The sequence below is a fragment of the Chiloscyllium punctatum genome, chromosome 1 (assembly GCF_047496795.1).
Source record: "Chiloscyllium punctatum isolate Juve2018m chromosome 1, sChiPun1.3, whole genome shotgun sequence".
NCBI lineage: Eukaryota > Metazoa > Chordata > Chondrichthyes > Orectolobiformes > Hemiscylliidae > Chiloscyllium > Chiloscyllium punctatum.
The window spans coordinates 159,924,076-159,948,154 of NC_092739.1; the positions used below are offsets into that span (position 1 = coordinate 159,924,076).

Here is a 24,079-nt window from a genome sequence, read left to right on the forward strand (position 1 = left end):
TCCCAAAATTAGACCTGAATTCACTCTTTCAGAACTAAAACTGTAGGTGCCAGGCTGTCATATTTAAAGCATGAAATATTAACCGTGTCTCAACATCTTCTGGAGTTCACTACACAGCCCGTAATTTACATTTTGTTGAAGATCCATGCTGAAAGCCAGATGTACACAGCAAAAGCCCATAAACAGCAATGAGATAAATGACTAGAGGATCATCTTTGTGTTGCTATAGCTTCAGTCCTACTCCCTTTATCACTCCACTCTCACGAGAATAGGAATATTGTCTGTTTGTAAGATTGGAATCTGGAATCTAAATCCATAGTCTTATCACTCAGGTGAGGCTGATTTTTTTTTTTAAAATGATCCCAGACTTTAAGCAGACTGGAATTGGAAAGTGCTGAGGATTAGATAGGCCAAATCTTTTCTAGCTTAATAAATTAGAAGTATTGGGAATCCTCAAATATAATGATATAAACTGATCCTTCAATAATTGTAGTAATTAATCCAGAGATTATTTTTCCTGGGTATTCTTTCAGTATTTATGCCTCCTGATGTTCCTTCTCTTTTTTGCAACATTTGCTCTTGGATTATGATGTATATAGGTAAATTTGTTGCTCAATTCTAGTTGCCCAGTGCTAATTGGCATTCTTAGTACCCTGCAGTTGGACATTGAATCAACCGGGAGTATATATTGGGAGTCACACCAGATGTAGTGTTTTCTAGCCTACATAAATGAATTACAGTCCAGCACTACTTAGGAATTAATATAGCATGCTTACTTGGGATGTCCAGTAAGGTAATCCCCACCTTTAGAGGCGCAAGTAGGAAATCTCATCTTTCCTGATTTGATGTAACAGCAACCAAGAATAATGAAGCAAAGTATGAGCTATGTATTAACCAATTCCAAAACTAATGACCATGCAGTAAAGTCTCATTGTCATGCGAGTCATTCTAATGGAGCAGAACTTCTTTCAACTTGTAGTGCTTGTTATTGGTTCTACCTAGATGGATCTGACCTTGGGAATATTGACCCATCAGCACCCCTTACTGCTCCCTCATGCAGCAATGTCATTGCTGGTGTTTATGAACTCCACCAGCCTAGCCCAGCCCAGCCGATGGATAGCAGAGCACAAAAACAAAGCCTTGCACTGCCTGCAGATGTGCTATGTTTTCAGCCATGCAACTCAGTTTTCTACACGCACAGATGTCCCACTGTTGCCAAATTCATCCCATTGCCAATACCACGAATTCAATGGAAACCGGTCACAGAACCATCTCATACACACACTGATTAAAACTCATGGATTCGTGTACTTCATCTTCCATTTAGGTGCTATTATCTGTCATCAGCTCTTTTTTGACTTTGGCATTTTACCAGTTATTTATTTATAGAATTTTTTTTATTACAGTTAGAACAGATTAGCAAGGAAGACGTCATGTATTTACAATACACGCAAGTTTGTGTTATAGTTTTTAAATCCCTGTTAAGTCAGCTATTTTGTTTCCTGCAGAAGAGAAATATTTCATGGCAAGCAAGGGTTATTCGCTGAACAAAAATCAACTGTATTGAATTACTACTTACATGGGCTTACATCACAGTATTTAGCCTTTTACCACATGAAATGAATTCCAGCCTTTAGCATCATGTAATTAAGTTTGGCATGATTATGCGAGACAAATTGTGGAATAATGCTTCTTTTAGTTCCCAAACCACAGTGTTCAGATGTCTCTTACCTTAATAAGTATGTACTAATCAGAGCGTGACTGCCTGGTTAGTCTTGCTACAGGGGGGGCGGAAGATTGCCTTTCAGAGCCATTGTAATAGTATGTGGAGTTTCAGAAACTGTGGCCAAAGCCAGCACACAACCCTAATACATAATAGGCCATATTACAGCGCAAAATTTGCTGCAGCTCAACCTTGGAGTGTGCCATTGCACCAAGATTAAAAACGATTAAAAAATTGAAAATATCTTTTCCCTAATTTCATTTTTCTTGTTTACTCCACCCCTGCCTTAGTTTCATTTGTATGGCAGGTTTCACCACATCCGAATGCCCCAGAGTTATTTTACAGCCAAAGGTAAACTTTTCTTTTCCAGAAACCTAATTTAGGAAAAGCACAGCTAGTTTGCAAATGTCAAACTCCATCAAACAGCACTGTGTACATATTGACTGTCATCTGTTCTAGTTATAAATGATTTATTTTGTGCTTTCACTGTAACGGAGTGTCGAAAGGAGTTTCACAGAGCATTATCGAACAAAGTGTGACACCAAGCCTTGTCATTAAATCATTTGATCAAAAACCTGAAAGTCTTGAAGAAGAGAGTCGAAGCGGAAAGTCACTGCTGGTGGAGCACTTAAAATTGTGGACAAGCAAGGAGCTAGGACTGGAGGAAATACCTCTGAGGGTATTGTCTGGAGGAAGTTGTGATGAGGAGCACTGAGACCTTGGAAGCATTTGAAAATCAAATTGAGTTTTAATTCGATTGATGAAATAACTGGAATTAAAAAGCTTGGAATTCGTTCTCGTGAGCATGTAATAACTGGATTGTTATTAAAACCCATCTATTTGACCAGGTACTGATGTAGGTCAGTGAGAAAATGGGATTGACAGGAGAAATGGCATTGCAACACAACCAGCAGAGCTTTAGATAACCTGAAGTTTACGACAGGTAGAATGTGAGACCAGCCAGAAATGGTTTGGAATAGTCGCATCTAGAGATGACAAGGGTATGAATTAGGGTTTCAGCAGTAGACAAGCTGAGACCAGCAAGGTCAGGCAATGGTGCATGACACGGGGAGATCATCTGTGGGTCACTGTGACAGAAAAGATGCAAACCAGACTGGCTTGACCTCTGACTGTTGCCATGGAAAAAAGCTTGGAGCTCGGGACTGCAAACAATATTCACTCCTCTGTGTTGGAGGAAACTACTGTTACCCAACGCTGGATGACAGTTTTGTCCTCTGATAATGTAGTGACATTGGAGGAGTCAAGAGAAATGGTGGCAAAATAGAGCTCTGTGTTGTCAATCTGAATTTAAAGCTAACATTGTGTGCCTTCAGATGTTGGCAGGAGGTAGAGTGTAGCTGAGAAATAGGATGGCAAGGATTTGTGATGGGGTGTGAGGGAAGAGGTTGGGCAGGGGAGGTGAGGAGCCATTGCAAGTGGTTCTCTGAATACAATTAGTTGAGAATAGAACCAGATGAGAATAGTGCTGCCCAGCCGGCCAAAGTACGAGAGATGTTCGATGAGGCTAGTGTGGTCACCCACGGTGAGCACTGCAGACACTTCAACAAAGATCAGGTTTTCTCTGTCATGGGATGTCGTGAAAAACCCAACAAAGGGGTTAGCAAATCAATTTGGGATGATCTTCACTGTTCAATCCGGGTAAAATAGGCAATCCATTTAAAGGAGCCATCAGTGATTCTTGCCTCCCCTTTTCAATTATTTCCTGCAATGCTCTAACATATAGCACTGAGGTAAGGCCAAACAGTGAGCATCAGTAATATATTATCTGAAGGTGCCACAGCGCTGTGTTTGGGAATGAAAGTGGGAATTGTTACCATTGCCAATCACTTGTCTCATTACTCTGGTACATTAGTGTCACTGAACCTGTAGTTTCAGGGGTCTCAGCTAGTGATCCACAGATACAAATTAAAATCCCATTACACAACAAGCTATTTTATTTCAATGTATGAAATAACTCTGGAATTAAAAAGCTTAGAATCAGTGATAATGAGCATGTCATAAAAGCTCATCTGCTTTACTAATGCCCTTGAAGGAAGGGGATCTGTTGTCTGTCCACGGTTTTCTCACTGGCTACTAATAACCCTCTGAAATGGTCAGGCAAGCTTTCTCATTGTATTTGAGGGGGCTAACGACCACTTTCTCAAAGACAATTACAATGGGATATAAATGTTGGTCTTATCTGGTGACCCCAATGTTGTGAGTTTAAACAAAATTTCCTCATTTTTCTTGTCTTTCTGCTCTCTCTCTCAAATATTTTTGGTCTTGCTGTGTAACTTGTATGCTAGCTCACAATAACTGAGGGGCCATTGGAGACTCATATCTTCACTCCGTCATGACGTGGGGCAGGAAGGAGCACCAGTCTGATGGTTGAGTGTAATTAGAGTTACGTAATTTTTTTGAATATGTCAGAGGAGCAAAATGAATTTTTTACGCTTTGAGTTTGATATAAGTTAGGTGTTTTGTCAATTGAATTGTAAGCATTTTCTGTCATGAATTAAATCTTAATTTGAGCATTGTGTTTGACTAGTTGGCAGCATAGCTATGAGCAGACAGACTAAGATGAGTGTTCGTATTGAGTTAGTATTCTCAAACTGTGTCCTTTGCTAAATTGAATTACATTTCAATCTGCTAGACTTGCTATAACTTGAGCAGAGATCAGCTTGAATTGTTTGGGTTAAAGAAACACGAGGCCAAATAAGAGACACTAGAGGGGGATGGCCATTGCAAGTGACTCTTTGGCAGTGTATAGTTAAGAGTGGAACCAAGTGAGAGTGGTCGGACAACATTGGAAAGATGTTAGAGGAGGCTGTTATGATCATTCACATTCTGCTCAAAGGATTAGACCCTGGTCTTGGTTCAGCATGTCCATTCGGTCCTGTGAAGAGCGGAGCCTCTATCCACTCCTTTTTAAAGCCGCTTTCAGAAAGAGCTGGATCTTCATGCTTCCTACGGCCTGAGAACCTGGCCTAACCTTTACGACTGATTCGTCCTCCAGTTAAGAGCCACAGAAGTGAAAAAGTGGGTTCTAGATCCAGACTTCAAAGATGGAATGAAAGATCTTTGAAAATATTGCCAGATTGGTCCTCCTCCAGCAAATGGCAAGATATGGTGGGAGAGAAAGCAATATATAGCCACTCCTGTCAATCTAATTGATGCTCAGCACCAAACGTCCCTCTATTGTAGAGCTGACTGGAGCCTGTATTAACTACTGTAAACCCCCTCCTTGCCCACATTCTGTCGACCATCTTACAGCTCTCACTTAGCACTGGACAATACTATTAGGCACAATCCTGGCATTACAGCTGGGATTCCACGATTGTGACCCTTGGGTTTTCAACATAAATGCCTTCCACATGTCATCTGACATGTGAAGGAATTCCAAAGTGAAAGGGGCAGGAAATTTTGACAAAGAACTTGAACCCTGGTGGAAATGGCGTATTGTTTTTGAAATAAACTATTCCTGTTGGTCACGTAGCGGTTCATGTCGCAGTTCTTTGAAGAATTAAAATCTACCGTGCTGGCCGTAAGCCAACTTCCAAGGGATTTGAATGTGGTTTCTGTATCCTATAATAACGTTGCCTTTGATCTGACTGATGTAAGAAGACATTGATGTGATGTATTCATTTACAATTGGATTTTTTTGTTGTTGTTAATTCTCAAGGCTCTTCATTACTTAGCTTTTTTTTTCAAAAGGGAAAGAATCATTAATTTACTCATTCAGGTGAGTGATGACCATATTAGGGAATGGAATGCCTTTTGTCTCCTGGCATCCAGTGTCTGGAGTTTTTGTTGGGTCAGGTATAACACAGGCCACAATGAATTGCAGACAAGCTTCTCAACTCAAGAATTAATGGTCTTTTTACAATTTATTTTTTTTATTATTATTGAGAAACTCTTGTGAGGGGCAATGGTGTAGGGGACTTAAAATGAAAGTTTAACAAGAGTAGTGGATGATATGTCAGAGTTTGTTGACAATAAGGTTGAGCTTTGAAATCATAGATTGTAGCAGGTGGGGTATATTAAGGGAAAAGTTTTGAGATGCCGAAAAACTGTTGAGTGGAAAAAAAGTTTTGATTTTTGATTTCAACTCTGAGGATCACTTAAGGCTAAGAATTTTTATTTTAGATCAGAGTGGTGCTGGAAAAGCACAGCAGATCTGGCAGCATCCTGAAACCTGATGAAGGGCTTTTGCCCAAAACGTCGATTTTCCTGCTCCTCGGACGCTGCCTGACCTGCTGTGCTTTTCCAGCACCACTCTGATCTAAACTCTGGTTTCCAGCATCTACAGTCCTCACTTTTGCCTAAGAACTTTATTGTCTTAGGAACTGGAGAGGTTAGGAAATGGAAGCAGATTGCATGTAGAATGGATAAAAACAAGCACAAATAATGTTAAGTAAGATCCACTTTTAATTGCATCTTAAAGTTTACATCAATTTTGGAACTCGCCAGACAAGATCAGCATATCTCTAATATGATTCATGCTGTGGATTCGTGGTTGTTGGCAACAAAACTGAATTTGAAAATCGGAATGTTGCCTCGTAGAGTCATAGAGGTGTCCAGCACGGAAACGGACCCTTCGGACCAACTCGTCCAGGCCAACCAGCTATCTTAAATTAATCTAGTCCCATTTGCCAGCATTGGGCCCATATCCCTCTTAAACCCTTCCTATTCATATACCCATTCGGATGCCTTTTAAATGTTCGAATTGTACCAGCCTCCACCACTTGGGGTGTAAGGGAAGCAGGATTTGTTGTGAGCTGTGGCAAGGGCCGCAGAGTTTTCAATGACTTCAAGTTCACTGAAGGTACAATGCAGGAGACTGCCCTGGAGTGTGTAGGAATAGAGTCTGAAGGTAACATGAGCGTGGATGAAGGTTTCCCTAACAAATGAGCTTAAAGGGGGGGTCAGAGCCACGCAATGTTACAGTCTGGGCATCTTATTTAAGGAAGTTAAATCCCTGGAGAGAGTGCAAAGGAGATTTACTAGCATGAGGGATTTTAAATACAAGGAAAGATTAGAGAAATTGGGCTTGTTCTCCATGGAGCAGAGACGATTAAGAGATTACTTTATTGAGGAGTTCAAAATTATGAACAATTTTGTCAAAGCAAAGGAAGTTATTGTGTTTCCAACTGTTGGTCTGTCTGTAAATGGATTATCTTCGTGATGACATCAATTTGATGTCAAACGCTTATCCCAGGGTTAAATATTGTCATCGTTTGTGAACTGATTGTCTTCATCCCAGATATTTGCCCAAGAAAGTGGTCAAATCGTAGAACCATAGAATTTTGCAGTACAAAAGAAGGCCATTCAACCCACCGTGTCTGTACGAGCTCCTAAAAGAGCTACCCAGCTAATTCTAGTCTCTAGCCCCACCTCTGTAGCCCTCTTAAAATCATCACTTGCAAGTATATATCCAGCTCTCTTTTGAAACCTCTGTTAGAATCCACCTCTTCTACTTTCCCAGGCAGTGTGTTCCAAATCCTTTAAACTCTGAGCAAAGAACTTTCTCCGAACTCTCTTGCTGACAGTCTTGAAATTGTAACCTCCCCCCCCCCCCCCCCCCGCCCCCCCGAGTTATAGACATACCAACCAGTGAAATCAGAGTAACTTTCTTTATCCAATCAAAATTGTTCATAATTTTGGACACCTCGATAAGGTCACCTCTTATTCTTTTCTGCTCCAAGGGGAATTTCTCTAACCTTTCCTTTTGTTTAAAATCCTTCATTCCTGATGTCATTCTAGTAAATCTCCTTTGCACTCTCTCCAGGGCTGTAATATCCTTCCTTAAACAAGATGCCCAAAACTGAACATACTACTCCTGATGTGGTCTGACCAATGATTTGTTGAGGTGTAGTATCATATCCTTGCATTTACATTCTCATCAGTCACTACAGAAGAGTTTGGAGTTTGCAAAAAATAAATAAAATGTACTTTTTTCTTTAACATCTTCATCCTGTGAATGAATGCTGTGTAGTACCCAAAGGGCAGTTAAGAGTCAACCACATTGCTGTGAGTCTGTAGTCCCATGTAGACTAGACCAGATAAGGATGGCAGTTTGCTTCCCTAAAGGGCATTAGTGAACCAGTTAGGTATTTCTGACAATTGTTAGTATATTCATGGTCATCATTAAACTCTTAATTCCAGATTTTTATTGAAGTTAAATTCCACTATCTGCCATGACAGGATTCGAACCTGAGTCTCTGGATTAACAGTCAAGTGATAATATCACAATGCCATTACCTCTCCTCTTATAGCACGGAAACGGCTCATTGAGTTCAACCGACCTGTTATATCAAATTAAAGACGTGGAGCAACGAAAATAAATCAAAACAGAGAGCACGCGTAGGCCATCTGGCTTTTCAAACCTGTCCCAACATTCAATATGATCTTAATTTATTTCAACACCATATTCCCAGTTTCTCCCTGTATCCCTCGATGCCTTTTAATATGTAAAAAATATCTATTGAATGTGCTCAGTGACTCAGCTACCATAGCCGTCCATGTTTTTGAATTCCATATGTTGGCCACTAACAAAAACAATCGTATTTACAATGTGCTTCTTTAGACCATTGGATGTTTGAAAATGTTTTTCAGCCCGTGACAGACTTTGTCAGCATAGTTAAGGTAACAATGCAGGTAAATGTCCACATACTTTATTTAATCCAAACAGCATATTCTTTTGCTCCAGGGCATTGGCTATGAGGAAAGGTTAAAAAGACTAGAATTGTTTTCACTGAAAAAGTGGCAGCTGAGAGGATACGAACTTCTCCCAGACTTTGAAGATCTGAAAGAAGTCTACAACATTTAAGAGGCATAGATAGGGTGGATAGTCAGAGGCTTTTCACCAGGGTTGAAGTTTCACTTACAAGGGGGCACAGCTTCAATGTGAGAAGGGGAAAGTTTAAAGGAGGTGTGCGAGGGAAGTTTTTCCACAGAATGGTCGGATCCTGGAGCACACTGCCAGAAGAGGTGGTGGAAGTGGGCACATTGGCGACATTTAAGAGGCATCTGGATGGTTACATGAATAGGGAGGGAATAAAGGGCAACGGACCGATTTAAAGGCAGAAGGTCTCTTTTTGTTTAGTTAGGGCATGACGATGGGCACAGGCTTGGAGGGCCAACGGGCCTATTCCTGTGCTGCTGTTTTGTTCAGATTTGTACTGCTCGACTTGGTGCAATTCAAAGCCAATTGGTGATAGTCAGCTAAATGAGAATTAGATGGGCTCCTTTCAGGATTTGGAAAATTTTTAAATTAGGCCCAAAACCTGCGTAAGAACCGTAATGAAGAAAGGTTGGCTAGCTTCCTCATCTCCTGATCCGTTTCAGAAGTTTTGAAGCTGAATCTAACACCTTTTTGTGTGATCTTGGAATAGATCAGTATTGAACCTGTCTATCTTTTTTGAGGTTCAGTTTCGAGTTGGTATTGTTTTCGCTGACTGAGCCTTGAAAAGTACTTGAATATAATTCTTAAATTTTCAATCTTTGTGCCATTTGCTTGATTCTTCATTCTTCCAGCTCCCATCCATATGATTCAGTCCCTCATCCCTGAAACCATTCTTACGAAAGTGAAGTCTCTTATTTCTTATATTCATACATGCTGTCTTGAATGGCCTCTTCTCTGATACAGTTCTGAGAAATATAAGGAGATTACCTTGGAGAAAACTTTCTAGAAGCCAGGTGTATCTTTTGAGGCCGCAAAGGATGCAGAAAAACTTTAAGTAGGTATATTCTGAGGACCAGTGGAACCTAATTATTGCTGCTTTTTGTGGGGATTAGGATTGTTCAGTTGTGACCTGTTATTTTGTTATGGCATGTTGCAAATTTGACACCTGCTGTGTGATATATTCTTTTTCTATATCTCCAGAACCAGATGCTTAATGGAAGTCAGGTTCAGAGTTTGAAAAGCTGTTTGACCGTGCTGTTTGGTTGCTCGTTCTTTGTCATGTGAAATAAACCAACACTGTTTGTCTCTACCTTTTGACAGACTCCTGATACAAACCGAAAGCAGGAAGACAAATCAAAAGAAATGAAATCCGTCAAGGTTTCACCCACTATCGATGAAATAAAAACCAAACTGAAGACCATGGTCGAGAAGGTATCCACTTGTTTTATTCAAAGGTGTTGATGGCTTAGTTCATTTTGTTCTGAGTTCATTCATTCAGGAGAAGAATACTGCACATGTTAGAAATCTGAAATACAAATGCTGGCAGGACCTGAAACAAACTCATTTTCTCTCCACATTTTCTACAACATTCAGGTTGGGTCACAAGATTTATGATTCTTTTTGACAGATTGTTGATATGTGAAAGTCACATTGGGTATGAGAAATCTGTATTCTCCTGTCCTTGGGCATTCTTAAAAAGCTATATAAATACCACCACCACCACCACTGCACTGCTCCACCCCCAACCCGACCTCCACCTCCCCCTCCCACCCCACCTCCCACCATCCCACTCCCCAAGCACCAAACTGACTTTTCTCTTTGACTTCCCCTTTTGCTATCTTTTCCTCTGGGTTTCCTCCGGGTGCTCCGGTTTCCTCCCAGGTCCATAGGCGGCAGGTTGGAAATGCAGGGTTACAGGAATGAGGTAGAGGGGGTGGGTCTGAGTGGGGTGTTTTCTAGCGGGGTCGGCCTGGACTCGCTGAGCCGAATGGCCTGCTTCCTCAGTGTGGGGATTCTGATTCTTATTTGCACTCTGATGCTGTCCCATTCATGTTCTCCACAGCACTCTGTCACCCATTCACTCCCAGTACTTAAAGCAGCATGTGGCAGACTGATTTCTTTGATAAGCCTTATCTTTTATATGTGTGTTCTATATTTAGGTTCTGTTTTAGTACAAATCTGAGCCCACTCAGTAAGGTGCAAAAAATACTTCGCTTTCTGTGACACTGACTTGGTTTATTCTACTTCCCAGGGACAGCACCTACCGAAGACGAAACAGAAGTTTCAAAACTTTATACAAAGCTCCTTACGATTTGGAGACCAAAAAGTGAGTACCTAAAAGAGAATTTGAAAGAAGTGTTAGTCCTGACCGTAGAATGCTTTGGTGAATGCTTTTTATATTCATATATGGCACATGGGCATCATTGGCCATTTATCACACATCTATAATTGCATTGGAGAAGTGGCTGCTGCAGTCCTTAGGGACACCCACAGTGGTGTTAGGGAGGGAGTTCCAGGATTTTGATTCAGTCAAGATTAGAGTGGTGCTAGAAAAGCACAGCAGGTCAGGCAGCATCCGATGAGCAGGAAAAATCGATGTTTCAGGCAAAAGCCCTTCATCAGGATTGATCCAGTGACATGGAAGCAGTAACAATATATTTCCAACTCAGGATGGTGAATGGCCTCTGTGGAGGGCTTCTTATGGTGGTGTTCCCATGTGTTTCCTGCACTCGTCCTTCTGGGGGTTCCTGAATCGAAAGGCGCTGCAGTTGGCTTAATCTTGCTTACGCTCCTGAAAGGAAAAGTTGGCCTACTCTTTACACACACTGAATATGAAGACAGCATAGCATGTAATTGAGATTAATCCTTCCACAGAACCAGATCACTTAAATGCACACTATCTAGGCTAACTCACAGGATGGCTCTAAGTAAGGCTCCAGATTGTTGCTTTTTTTTTAGTCCCTGTAGCACCCAGCTCCTTCAGGAGAATTTGAGTCCTAGAGCTGTGCAGCATGGAAACAGACCCTTGGATCCAACTCGTCCATGCTGGCCAGATATCCTAAACTAATCTAGTCCCATTTGCCAGCATTTTGCCTATATCACTCTAAACCCTTCCTATTCACATACCCATCCAGATGCCTTTTAAAGGTTGTGATTTTACAAGCCTCCACCACTTCCTCTGGCAGCTCATTCCATAAACGTACTACCCTCTGTGTGAAAGATTTGCTTCTTTGGTCCCTTTAAAATACTTCCCCTCTCTCCTTAAACATTTGCCCTCTTGTTTTGGACTTCTCTACCCTGGGAAAAGGATCTTGGCAATTCACCCTATCCATGCCCCTCATGATTTAATAAACTTTTTTATCAGGTCACCCACCCCTCAGCCTCTGACACTCCAGGGAATACAGCTGCAGCCTTTTCCATCTTTCCCTACAGCTCAAACCCTCCAACCCGGGCAACATACTTGTAAATCTTTTCTGAACCCTATCAAGTTTCACAACATTCCTTCAATAGGAGGGAGACTCCAGAAGTGAATTAAGGAGGCACTCTGTCTTGGCATGAAAAATGAACTCTCCAGTGCATTGCTATCTTATCACTTGGTATAACCCATAGAATTACTCCCATCATAACACTGAACAGTCCTGATTATTAAATGAGGGAGGCTTTTTGAAAACCATACAAGGCAATAGTCAAACCATGGTGGGAAAACTGAATAATTTCACTCCCCTAATTGCCCAGAGGCCAGTTAAGAGTCAACCACATTGCTGTGGGTCTAGAGTCACGTGTGAGCAAGACTAGGTAAGGATGGCCGTTTCCTTCACTAAAGTACATTAGTGGCCCAGATGGGTTTTTCTTTAGCGCAAAGGACAGTTGAGAATAATTAAGTATATTCAAGGCCAAAAGACATATTTTTAATTAGTAAGAGCATCAAAGATTATGGAGAAAAGGCAGAAAGGTGAAGTTGAGGATTATCAGAGAAAGAGAGACGGGGAAAGAGAGGGACAGATGGACAAACACAGAGGCTCCAGTACTCTAGACTCTGCACAGTCCTCCAGCTGAGATCTAACCAGTATCTCATGTATACTCAGCAAAGAATCTCTGCTCTTACACAGTACCCCAAAAGTAGTGGTCTTGAATATTATCTAAATAGAAAAAGACAGAACAGGATAGAGGGATTTGGGAGTCCTCATCAATGTAAAGAGCTAAGATTTAGCACTGAGGCCAAATGGTGTTTTCTGCATATGTGACCTAACTTGCTGCTCTTGTCTTCCATGCTCCTATTAATAATGCCCAGGATTCTGAATGCTATATTAACTGCATTATTAATCTGACCTAACACCTTTCAATGATTTATGTATATACCTCCAGGTCCCTCTGCTCTTGCACTCTGTTTGTGGACGTATCCTTTATTATATCCTGTCTTGACCAAAATACGTCTAGCTTATCTCTCCACTCTTCAGGCTCACTGCCTTTATTCCTGATGAAGGGCTTTTGCCCGAAACGTCGATTTCGCTGCTCGTTGGATGCTGCCTGAACTGCTGTGCTCTTCCAGCACCACTAATCCAAAATACATCAGTTCAGACTACTTAGCATTGAATCTCATCTGCTATTTGTCTGCTCATTCCACCCATTTGTATATGTCTATATGAAGTTCTGTGCTCGTTTAACAACATTTTCATAGCATTCTCAAATTTTGATGTTTTGTCCCAAAGTCTTGATCAATAATGTATCACAAATGTATCTTTAAGAGCACAGGTCCATACACTGACCCCTGAGGGACTACACTAAAGGTCTTCCCCCAACCCAAACAACAACTACTTAATGTTTCGAGCATAAGCCCTTCATCAGAAATGAAGAAGAGCTTCTGCCTGAAATGTTGACTGCCCTGCTCCTTGGATCCTGCCCGACTGGCTGTGCTTTTCCAGCACCACACTCTTCAACTCTGATCTCCAGCATCTGCAGTCCTCATTTTCTCCTAACATCTATTTAACCTCAACTCTGTTTTATATTAATCAGCCAATTGTATGTCCATTCCCTCCTGGACACCCTGGTTCAGTCATCCTTTGCGCCAACACCCTACAGCCCCATGGTAACTTCCCCTGCGACAGAAGTTGTAACACCTGCCTATTTACCCCATCCCTCCTCAGTATCCAAGGGTCCAAACATAACTTCCAGATGAAGCAGCACTTTACCGGCACTTCTCATAATCTAATCTACTGCATTCGCTGCTCACAATGTGGTCTCCTCTACACTGAGGAAACAAAGCATAGACTCGGTGACCACTTTGTAGAAGATCCACATTCTTCCCGCAAAGAACACCCTGAGCTTCCAGTTGCCTGCCACTTTAACACACTCGCCTGTTTCCTGACCAACATCTCTGTCTCAGGCTTGCTGCAGTTCTCCAGCAATGCTCAACGCAGGCTGGAAGAACAACAACTCATTTTCTGCTTGGGGAACCCTACAGCCTTCTGGACTCAGTATACTGTACAACAATTTTAGGGCCTGAACTTCCCCCATGTCATAAGAGTCATAAAGTTATACAGCATGGAAACAAACCCTTTGGTCCAACAAATCCATGCCGAGTTATCCTAAATTAATCTAGTCCCATTTGGCCCGTATCCCTCTAAACCCTTTCTATTCATGTACCCATCCAAATGCCTTTTAAATGTTGTCATTGTACCAGCTTCCACCACTTTTCCAGCATGGCAGCTCATTCCCTACATGCACCCCGTTTTGCATGAAAAAGTTGCCCCTTAGGTCCCTTTAAACTACTTCCCCTCTCTCACTAAACCTATGCCCACTAGTTCTAGACTGACCAACCAGGAAAAAGACCTTGTCTATTTACACAATCCATGCACCTCATGATTTTATAAACTTCTGTAATGTCACCCCTCAGCCTCTGACACTCCAAGGAAAACAGCCCCAGTCTATTCGAGACTCTCACTGTAACTCATAAACCCTCCAATCCTGGCAATATCCTTTAAAGGTTCACAGTATCCTTCCGAGAGGAGGGAGACCAGAATTGCACATACTATTCCAAAAGTGGCCAAACCAATGACCTGTACAACATGACCTCCCAACCCCTATGCTCTGACTAATAATAGAAAGCATACTAAATACCTTCTTCACTATCCTGTCTACCTGTGACTCCACTTTCAAGGAACTATGAACTTGAACTCCACGGTTTCTTTGTTCAGCAGCACTCCCCAAGACCCCCATTAAGTGTATCAGCCTGATTTGCCTTTCCAAAATGCAGCACCTCACATTTATCTAAATTAAACTCCATCTGCCACCTATCTGATCAAGATTTTGTTGTACTCTGAAGTAATGTTCTTCACTGTCCACTGTACCTCTAATTTAGGTGTCATCTACAAACTTACTAACTACACCTCCTCTGTTCACATCCAAATCATTTATATAAATGACAAAACGCAGTGGATCCAGCACCAATCCTTGTGGCACTCCACTGGTCACAGGCCTCCAGTCTGAAAGGCAACACTCCACCACAACTCTGTCTTCATCCTTTGAAACCAGTTCTGTATACAAATGGCTACTTCTCCCTGTATTCCATGAGATCTAACCTTGCTCACCAGGCCAAACTGAGGCCTGCAGATGCTGGAGATCAGAATTGAGAGTGTGGTGCTGGAAAAACACAGCAGGTCAGGCAACATCCGAGGAACAGGAGAATCGATGTTGTGGGCAAAAGCCCTTCATCATGAACCTTGCTAACCAATCTACCATGAGAAACCTTGTCGAATGCCCTATTTGTTCTATCATGTACTCTGTTATTGTAGACTCTGGATCTTAGCATTCTGGTTTCTCTGTTAGTTGCTTTGTACTAACTGGAATGTTGATATCTCAATCTCTGACTCCACTTTTGCAAAGTCAATGCAATTGCAGGAAGACAGTGACCTGATCGTAATGTCACTGGGACACATAACCTAGAGGTCCAGGCGGGTACACGAGTTCTAATCCAACTCTGGAAGCTGATGAACTTTAAAGTTCCATAAATAAACTGAAAATGCTGGTTATTAAATGTTGTTGATCATGGTGAAAGTCCATATCTTTTGGGGAAGACCGAATGCTGTCCTTACCTGGTCTGGTCTGACTCTAGACCAACAATGAGGTTAACACCTAACTGCCTTCTGCCTTGTCCTGTCGAACTACTCCATTGAAGGGCAACTGGGGAGAGTAAAACACAAAAGCTAGGACCAGAAATAGGTGATTCAGCTCCTCGATCATGGATGATCTCATCTCAGCTTCACGTCACTGTCCTGTTCACTCCCCACAATCCTTTCACTCCTGAGCCTAAAACCGAGCTCCCATTCTAGAAGGACCCACAAGGGAACCATCCATTGTACATCTACTTTGTCAACCGCCTTCAGCATCTTGTGTACCTCAGCTGGATCTCATTTCATTCATCTCAACTCTAGTGCATACAGGCCCTAACTGCTTAATATCTCCTTATAAAACAAGCCATTAATCTCTGGATTAAATATAGTGAAGCTTCTCTGTACTGCCTCCAATGCAGTTACATTTTTCCTTAAATAATTTGGTCAAAACGATACATAGTACTCTAAATGCAGTCTCACCAGTGCCTCGCACAATTGCAACAACACTTCCCTACTTTTATACTCCATTCCTTGAGCAAGAAATGCTAAAATGCATTTTCCATCCTTATTGCCTGCTGTACCTGCATAAGAGCTTTGTGCAATTTATGCATGAGGGCACCCTGTTCCTTCTGTAGTGAGAGATTTAGAAGTTTCTCTGCATGTGACCTTGAAAGAATAAAGAAAAGCAACTTGAGGTGGAAGCGGTCACTGTGATTGCTGTTATGTGCTGAACCTTGCACCAATGAATGTTGATGGTGATGTGGGGCTTGATTTGTTTTAACATTGTTCTCTTTATTTGCAGGCCATTGGAGAACTCTGGGCCTGGGGGCAGAAGTTGAAGCAGATCAAGTGAGGGATCTCAGAAAGTAGCCAATGAGCTTTTTGAATGATTCTCTTATCATTTCAGAATAGTCAATGGACTTCCATTGTTTTCCCAACGGATGTTTATTTTCTTGTCCGGTCCTTCTGCTCGGCATAGTTTGCATCAAGTTGACAGCCTCTAAGCTATTTTCTTTTCTCATTTCCGTGAAACCGGCTGACTGCGTTGGTAAATGTTTGGTAGCTGACAAACCTCTCAGTTCTTCTAATAAAAAAGGGTAATGGTTGCCTGACCAAGTCCATTTGTAATGAATTGAAACCCAAAGACACTGAAAATATACAGCAGGTGTGTGAAGCATGTGTGAAAAGACAGATCAATATTTCAGAACTTTTTGGTAAACTGAAGAACTATCTTGAACCCAAAATTCACCCCCACCCATTCCCCCACTTGCTGCTTTTGTATCAATTCTGATATACCTGCTGTGTATTTTCAGCATTGTCATTACAGATGTCTTAATATTTTCTAATCTCATTGGTTATGTAGCTCAGCAGCCAATAAACTCCATAGAACTAAAAACAAATCTAAGTAGCTTTTTTAATTAAACAATTCAGCATCCACAACTCTTAGCATGTTCACCTTGTTATAATTATAAACTCTGTATCCTGTTCACCCTAATTCACGTGTAGAAAGATAAGTCCCAGGTTTGTGACTCTGATCTGTCTGTTTGGACGATCTTGGGTTGTAAGCACTGCTGTGCTGCAAGGTAACAAGGTTGGGGAGAAAAGTCCACATTCCTCCGGTCAACTGGCCACCCTTTGCAGATACAAATGAGATTTGAGTGGACTGCTTGTCACCTTGGAACTTGCATTTCTGAAGAGGTTTATTGTAGAATCGTCTGCTAAACTGATTTTTCTGAAGGGAAAGCAGTGTTTTCATAGAATTCCCTACAGTGTGGAAACTGGCCATTTAGCCCAACAAGTCCACACTGACCCTCCAAACAGTATCCCAACCAGACCCATTCCCTCTCCCTGTTACTCTACATTTCCCCCGATTAATGCACCTAACCTACACACCCCTGAACACTATGGGCAATTTAGCATGGCCAATTCACCTAACCTGCCCATAGAAGAGGAGACCTGGAGGAGACCAACGCAGACACACGGAGAATGTACACATTCCACATAGACAGTTGCCTGAGTCTGGATTTGAACTTAGGCCCCTGATGCTGTGAGATAGCGGTGCTAAACACTGAGCCACCATGCCACCCACGCGGCAGGCTTTGAGAAATCTGGGCAGCAGCAGTAGACAGGCATGAAGTCATCTCATTTCTTCCCAAACATAGCCATCATAGTAGGTCCCGAATGGCATTCTGTAGATGCGAGCTTGTCTTTCTCTCTTCACCCAATGCTTGTGCTGCGCAGTGTATGCGTGTGGGCTTGATTCAGGACCAAATCAGCTTCCGTTTTGGCAACACCTTCAATGTTGCACACGTGCTAGGTTCTGTGTACGTGTGAGATGGAAGACATTGGGAAGTGATGCTTTTGTGAGAATAAAGTGCTGAAATTTGAAGCAAATGTGAAATTCTTAATTAGTCGCAAACCTGAAGCACTTATCCTCGTGTTTGAATTGTACCATTTTGAAGTAATTTTTCTATCATCTTCTCCCGCAAAGGGAGAGACATTTATGATTAGAGGAGACTGTCTCATAAGGACAGGAAACCCTCCTGTTTGTTATAGTGATCGTTATTTATTTGCATGTCGGGAAGCTGTTAGTGAAATAACTCCACAGATTCTGTCACCAAGTCACTGTTTATTTACACATGGAAAATTGTTGACAGTGGTCCAGTCCCTCAGCGCCAGCTCAGAATGTCTGACACTCCTCTTTTTGTCTGTCAACCTGGGCTTCCTGATTGGGGCAGTTAGGTCCAATCAGAGAACTCATATTCTATGAGGTCCATCTGGCTGACCATGTTACATTGGCTACAGTTAGCAGAGTGGTATTGTTACCAGGCTAGTAATCCAGAACCCCAAGCTGATGTTTGGAGACATTGGATCAATCCCATCGTGGCACATGGCGAAATTTGCATTCAATAATAATCTAGAATAGAAAGATGGCCTCAACTCATCTGGTTCACTAAAGAAAATATTCCACCTTTACCTTGTCTGCCCTACATATCACTCAGACTTGAAACAATGCAATCGACTCTTAACTTCCCTCTGTACAATTAGGGGTGGGCAATAAATGCAAATTTGCAATGTCTGCATCCCATGACCAAATTTTGTTTTAAAATGGAATCAAGAGTGCTCATCAACTTGGGCGGGGGAGAACGTAGGGTAGGTGCGCATCATACTGGAACTACGTTTCCCCATTCTTAAGCTGGGTTTTTTAACAGATGAACACTTTTTGGTCAAGATGGACAAGGACTGAAGGGTCTATTTCCGTGCTGTACAACTCTGACTGTCACGGCCAGGAATCTGCACCTTAGCCCGGGGAGTGGAGCACCTTCTATTGCTCCAGTTATGCAGCTGACGTTGAGATCAACAGTCTTGGCACCGACCATCACGTTGACCATCATGGTCTTCATAGCTGAGGGAAAAGGTTTTTTTTTTGATTTTGGTTCGTAAATTCTTTTTTCAACTTTGCAGAGGGGGAAAATGTTGAGGATACCTGCTGTTTAATTGTCTAGAGACAGCCTGTGTGGTATCTTAATGCCAGGACAAAGACTGGCTAAGCTTGTCTGATTACTGTGCTTTTGCATGGTAAATCCTCTTACCTTATTGAGAATAATTACTTTGAATGAGCATTTCTTTTTAAAAAGAGAAGGTTGCGATCAAGTTACCAGGCAGCATCTCGAAAGGTTTTGATATGGAACAACGTTACACAGTGTGGATTGTGACCAGAAAAGATGGCAATGTTTCCAAAGCCTGCAGCGTAACAGTGGAAACAAATGAGAATCAAGGCAATTAGGTTTCAGACTACAAAGAGCAACCGCAGTCTTACCTGTTCTTTCCATTTACAACATTTAGTCTACTGGGAAGTAACTGGAATCTGTATAAAAATCTGGTTTGCCTCTCCTCCAATTCGGACTGACCTGTGTGCATTCCTAATGCTTTTGTTTTTATTTCACACTTATTTGTCTCTAATATTGCTGCTGAGTGTTTTCACAATACAAAACATTTTGCATATCAACCATTGTACTTAAGTGCAGGTGACAGTAAAGAGGTAACTACAGTAATGTCACAGCATTGCAACTGTTAGAAGCACATTGTGGGATGAATGTAGAATCATGGTGATAGAGTTGTACAATACGGAAGCAGACCATTTGGTCCAACTCTTCCAAGCCAACTAGCTATCCTGATTAATCCAGTTCCATTTCCCAGCCTTTGATCCATATCCCTGTCAATCCTTCCCATCCAGATACCTTTTTAAGTGTAGTAATTGTACCAGCACTCCCTCTGACAGCCTATTCTATACATGCACCACCTTCTGCATGAAAATGTCCCTTAGGTCCCTTTTAAATCTTTCCAGTCTCAACTTAAACCAATGCTCTACAGTTTTAGACTCGACTACTCTGGGGAAAAGACCTTGGCAATTTACTGTATCTACGTCTCTCATGATTTTATAAACTTCTATTAAGTCGTCCCTCCAATGGCCCAGGGAAAATAGCCCCAATCTGTTCAGCCTGTACCTGAAGCTCAAACCCTCCAACCCTGGCAACATTCATGTAAATCTTTTCTGAACCCTCAAGTTTCACAGCATCCTTTCTATAGCAGGGTGACTAAAATTGAACACAGTATTCCAAAGTGGCCTAATCAATATCCTGTACAGCCACAAAATAACTTCCCAACTCCTATAGTCAGTGCACTGACCAATAAAGGAAAGCATATCAAATGCTGCCTTCACTATCCTATCTACCTGCAACTATTTTCAAGGAACTGTGAACCTGCACTCCAAGGTCTCTTTGTTCAGCAACACTTCTCAGGACCTTACCATCAGGTGTACAAATCCTGCCCTGATTTGCCTTTCCAAAATGGAACGCCTCATATTTAGCTAAATTAAACTCCCATCTGCCACTCCTCAGCCCATTGGCTCATCTGATCACGATCCCATTGTATTCTGAATTAACCTTCACTGTCCGCTACACCACCAATTTTGATGTCATCTGCAAACTCACTAATTATACCTCTTATGCTCACATCCAAATCATTTATATTAAGTGACGAAAAGTAGTGGTCATGGTACTGATCCTTGTGGCACACCGCTGGTCGCAGGCCTCCAGTCTAAAAGGCAACCCTCCACCACCACCCTCTGTCTTGTACCTTTGAGCCAGTTTTAGTATCCACATGGCTAATTTGCCCTGTATTCCATGTGACCTAACCTTGCTAACCAGTCTTCCATGGGGAACCTTGTCAAACACTCCATATAGATCACATCCACTGCTCTGCCCTCATCAATCCTCTTTGATACTACTTCAAAAACTCAATTAATTTAGTGAGACAAGATTTCATACGTGCAAAGCCATGTTGTCTATCCATAATCAGTCTTTTGTCTTTCTAAATACATGTAGATCCTGTCCCTCCAACAACTTGCCCACCACTGGCGGCACAGTGGCTCAGTGGTTAGCACTGCTGCCTCACAGGACCAGAGACCCGGGTTCAATTCCCGCCTCAGGCGACTGACTGTGTGGAGTTTGCACGTTCTCCCCGTGTCTGCGTGGGTTTCCTCCGGGTGCTCCGGTTTCCTCCCACAGTCCAAAGATGTGCAGGTCAGGTGAATTGGCCATGCTAAATTGCCCGGAGTGTTAGGTAAGGGGTAAATGCAGGGGTATGGGTGGGTTGAGCTTTGGCGGGGTGGTGTGGACTTGTTGGGCCGAAGGCCCTGTTTCCACACTGTAAGTAATCTAATCTAATCTAATCTAATCACTGATGTCAGGCACACTGGTCTATAGTTCTCTGGTTTTTCCTTACTACCTTTTTTAAATAGTGGCACCACATTTGCCAACCTTCAGTCCTGAAGGTTGCACCATCTGTTGCTAAGGTATCATTTGCCCTCACAGGAAGAGGTAAAAGATCACACGGCACTAGTTTATGTAAACCAAAAGGGCAGGAGAGTCCCCCTCCATTTCCATTCCTCAGTTGATGCAGACTATGTGGTCATTTATCTTGTCATCTGCTGATGTGTTGCTGTGAAATTTAGCTGATTCATTTGCGAATAACTATGTGACAAGAGTCCTTGATCAGCTAGAAAAATGATTGAAATGATGAAAGTTGATTCTTTTGGATAGTACGATAGTATAATTGTACAGTCATACTTCAGAGCAAGAGACTCATTGATCTACATAGCATATTTAAATTGAAATTATCTACTCTAATTCAAGATTCCTTCTCTTTCCCCAATTCATGATTAACCTACTACTTTTGATGCGTGTTTTCAGTAGATACTTGTTCTAATGCACTCCATATTCTAATTTCCTATTGTGTGGAAAGTATATCTTATTATAAGACATTTTATGGTTTTATAAAGGAAAAGTTAATAGTACTGTTGGCCCCCTGAGAGTGGGGATATTGTCAGTGACCATGGGCAAATGGTAGACATGCTGAATAATTATTTTACTTCAATATTCACAACAAAAAAAAGGAAGATAACTTGCTGGAAGTCCCAGAGAAAGTAACAGGATCAGGGACAGAGTCTAAATAAAATTAGCTTAAGTGGTGGAACTGAAGAATGACAAATCCCAGGGTTTGTCCCCTACTGGTTTCCTTGCACAGGTGTGAAAGGAGATAGGAGAATATACTGTGGATGTCTTAACCATAGTCTTTCAGAGTTCCCTGATTTCAGGAGCTGTACCTCCTGAGTTAGAAATTTGCACATGCTATTTTACTCTTTTTTTAAATTAGAAGGGTGACAGAGGAAAACCAGGAAATTGTTGGAGTTTATAATCAAGGATAGAGTAACTGATCACCTCAAAGAAAGTTCACTCAACTAGGGAGTTAGAATGGATTCCTGAAGGGTAGGTCATGCCTAACAAACCTCTACAGCTAAACCTCTACAGAAGTGTCAGAGAAGTTGTGGACAGTAGTAAGTCAATGGATGCTATTTGTGTGGACTACCAGAAGGTTTTTGATGAATCCCACACAAGACTGTGCGCTAAGGTCAAAGCCCACGGACCTGAGGCCAAATTACTGACGTGGATAGGAAATTGGTTGAGTGGAAAGAAACTGAATTGCAATACGGGCAAGTATTCAAAATTGGCAGGACATAACTAATAGTGTCCCACGGGGATCTATGTTGGGGCCTCAATTATTCACTATTCATTGACTACTTGAATAACAACATAATAAGTCAAAACTCCAAATATGTTGACACAAATTGGAGAGTATTGTAGACCGTGTTGAGGACCGCATAAAATCAGAACAGGATATTGATGGATTAGGTGAATAGGAAATGCAATGGGCAGATGGATTTTAAGCAAGTGTAAGGTTATCCATTTTGCACAAAGGTTTCGACGAGGCACAACGTTAAATGCAGTGAATGTCCAATGAGATTTCGGGTTCAAGTGCATCGCTGTTTAAGATGCTGTGAGCTGGTGAAGAAAATAGTCATGAAGGCTAATGGGATGCTGGTTTTCATATCTCAAGGGGTGGAGTGTAGGCATGCAGATGACAAGCTGCAGTTAGTGGTGCTGGAAAAGCACAGCAGGTCAGGTAGCCTCCGAGGAGCAGGAAAATCGACGTTTCGGGCAAAAGCCCTTCATCATGAATAGAGGTAGGAAGCCTCCAGAGTGGAGAGATAAATGGGGCTTGGGACGTTGGGGAGAAGGTAGCAAAGAGTACAATGGGTGAATGGGGGTGGGGTTGGAGGTGATAGGTCAGAGGGGAGGGTGGAGTGGATAGGTGGGAAGGGAGATTGGCAGGTAGGACAAGTTGTGAGGACAGTGCTGAGCTGGAAGTTTGGAACTGGGGTAAGGGAGGGTGGGGGGGAGGGAAAATTAGGAAACTGGTGAAGTCCACATTGATGCCCTGGCGTTGAAGTATTCTGAGGTGGAAGATGAGGTGTTCTTCCTCCAGGCGTTAGCTGGTGAGGGAGCAGTAGTGGAGGATGCCCAGGACCTGCATGTCAGCAGAGTAGGAGGGGGAGTTAAAATGTTGGGCCACGGGACAATGGGGTTGATTGGTGGGGGTGTCTGAGAGATGTTCCCTGAAGCGTTCTGTTAGGAGGCATCCAGTCTCCCCAATGTACAGGAGACCGCATCGGGAGCAATTGATACAATAAATGACATTAGTGGATGTGCAGGTAAAACTTTGATGGATGTGGAAGGCTCCTTTGGGGCCTTGGATGGTGGTGAGGGAGGAGGTGTGGATGCAGGTTTTGCAATTCCTGCGGTGACAGAGGTGGGTGCCAGGAGGGGAGGATGGGTTATTAGGGGGTGTGGACTACATGGTCAGTTGGCACCACATTAGCCAACCTCCAGTCTTCCAGCACTTCACCTGTGACTATTAATGATACAAGTATCTCAGCAAGGGGTCTAGCAATCACTTCTCTATCTTCCTAAATGGTTCTGGGGTACACCTGATCAGGTCCTGATGTGGCCCCACCACTGATCCCTATGGCACACCACTAGTTACAAGTTTTTAATCCTGAAAATGCCCCCTTTATTTCAGGGCTGTCTTCTGGTCAGTATCCAATCCTTTATCCATGCTAATGTACAGCCTCCAATACCATAGGTTCTTAAGGTATCACAC

General features: G+C 42.3%; 1 protein-coding gene across 1 annotated transcript in view; it reads left to right on the forward strand.

Annotated features, from left to right (window-relative positions):
• npm1b (nucleophosmin 1b) overlaps window positions 1-16,629 on the forward strand; it is a 130,450-nt gene extending 113,821 nt beyond the window's left edge. Inside the window, exons 8-10 of the mRNA XM_072577614.1 lie at window positions 9,729-9,839; window positions 10,660-10,734; window positions 16,320-16,629. Of these exons, the coding sequence (XP_072433715.1) occupies window positions 9,729-9,839; window positions 10,660-10,734; window positions 16,320-16,370 (237 nt within the window). The 3' untranslated portion in view covers window positions 16,371-16,629. The remainder of the gene's footprint in view (window positions 1-9,728; window positions 9,840-10,659; window positions 10,735-16,319) is intronic.
• The last annotated feature ends 7,450 nt before the right edge of the window (window positions 16,630-24,079 follow it).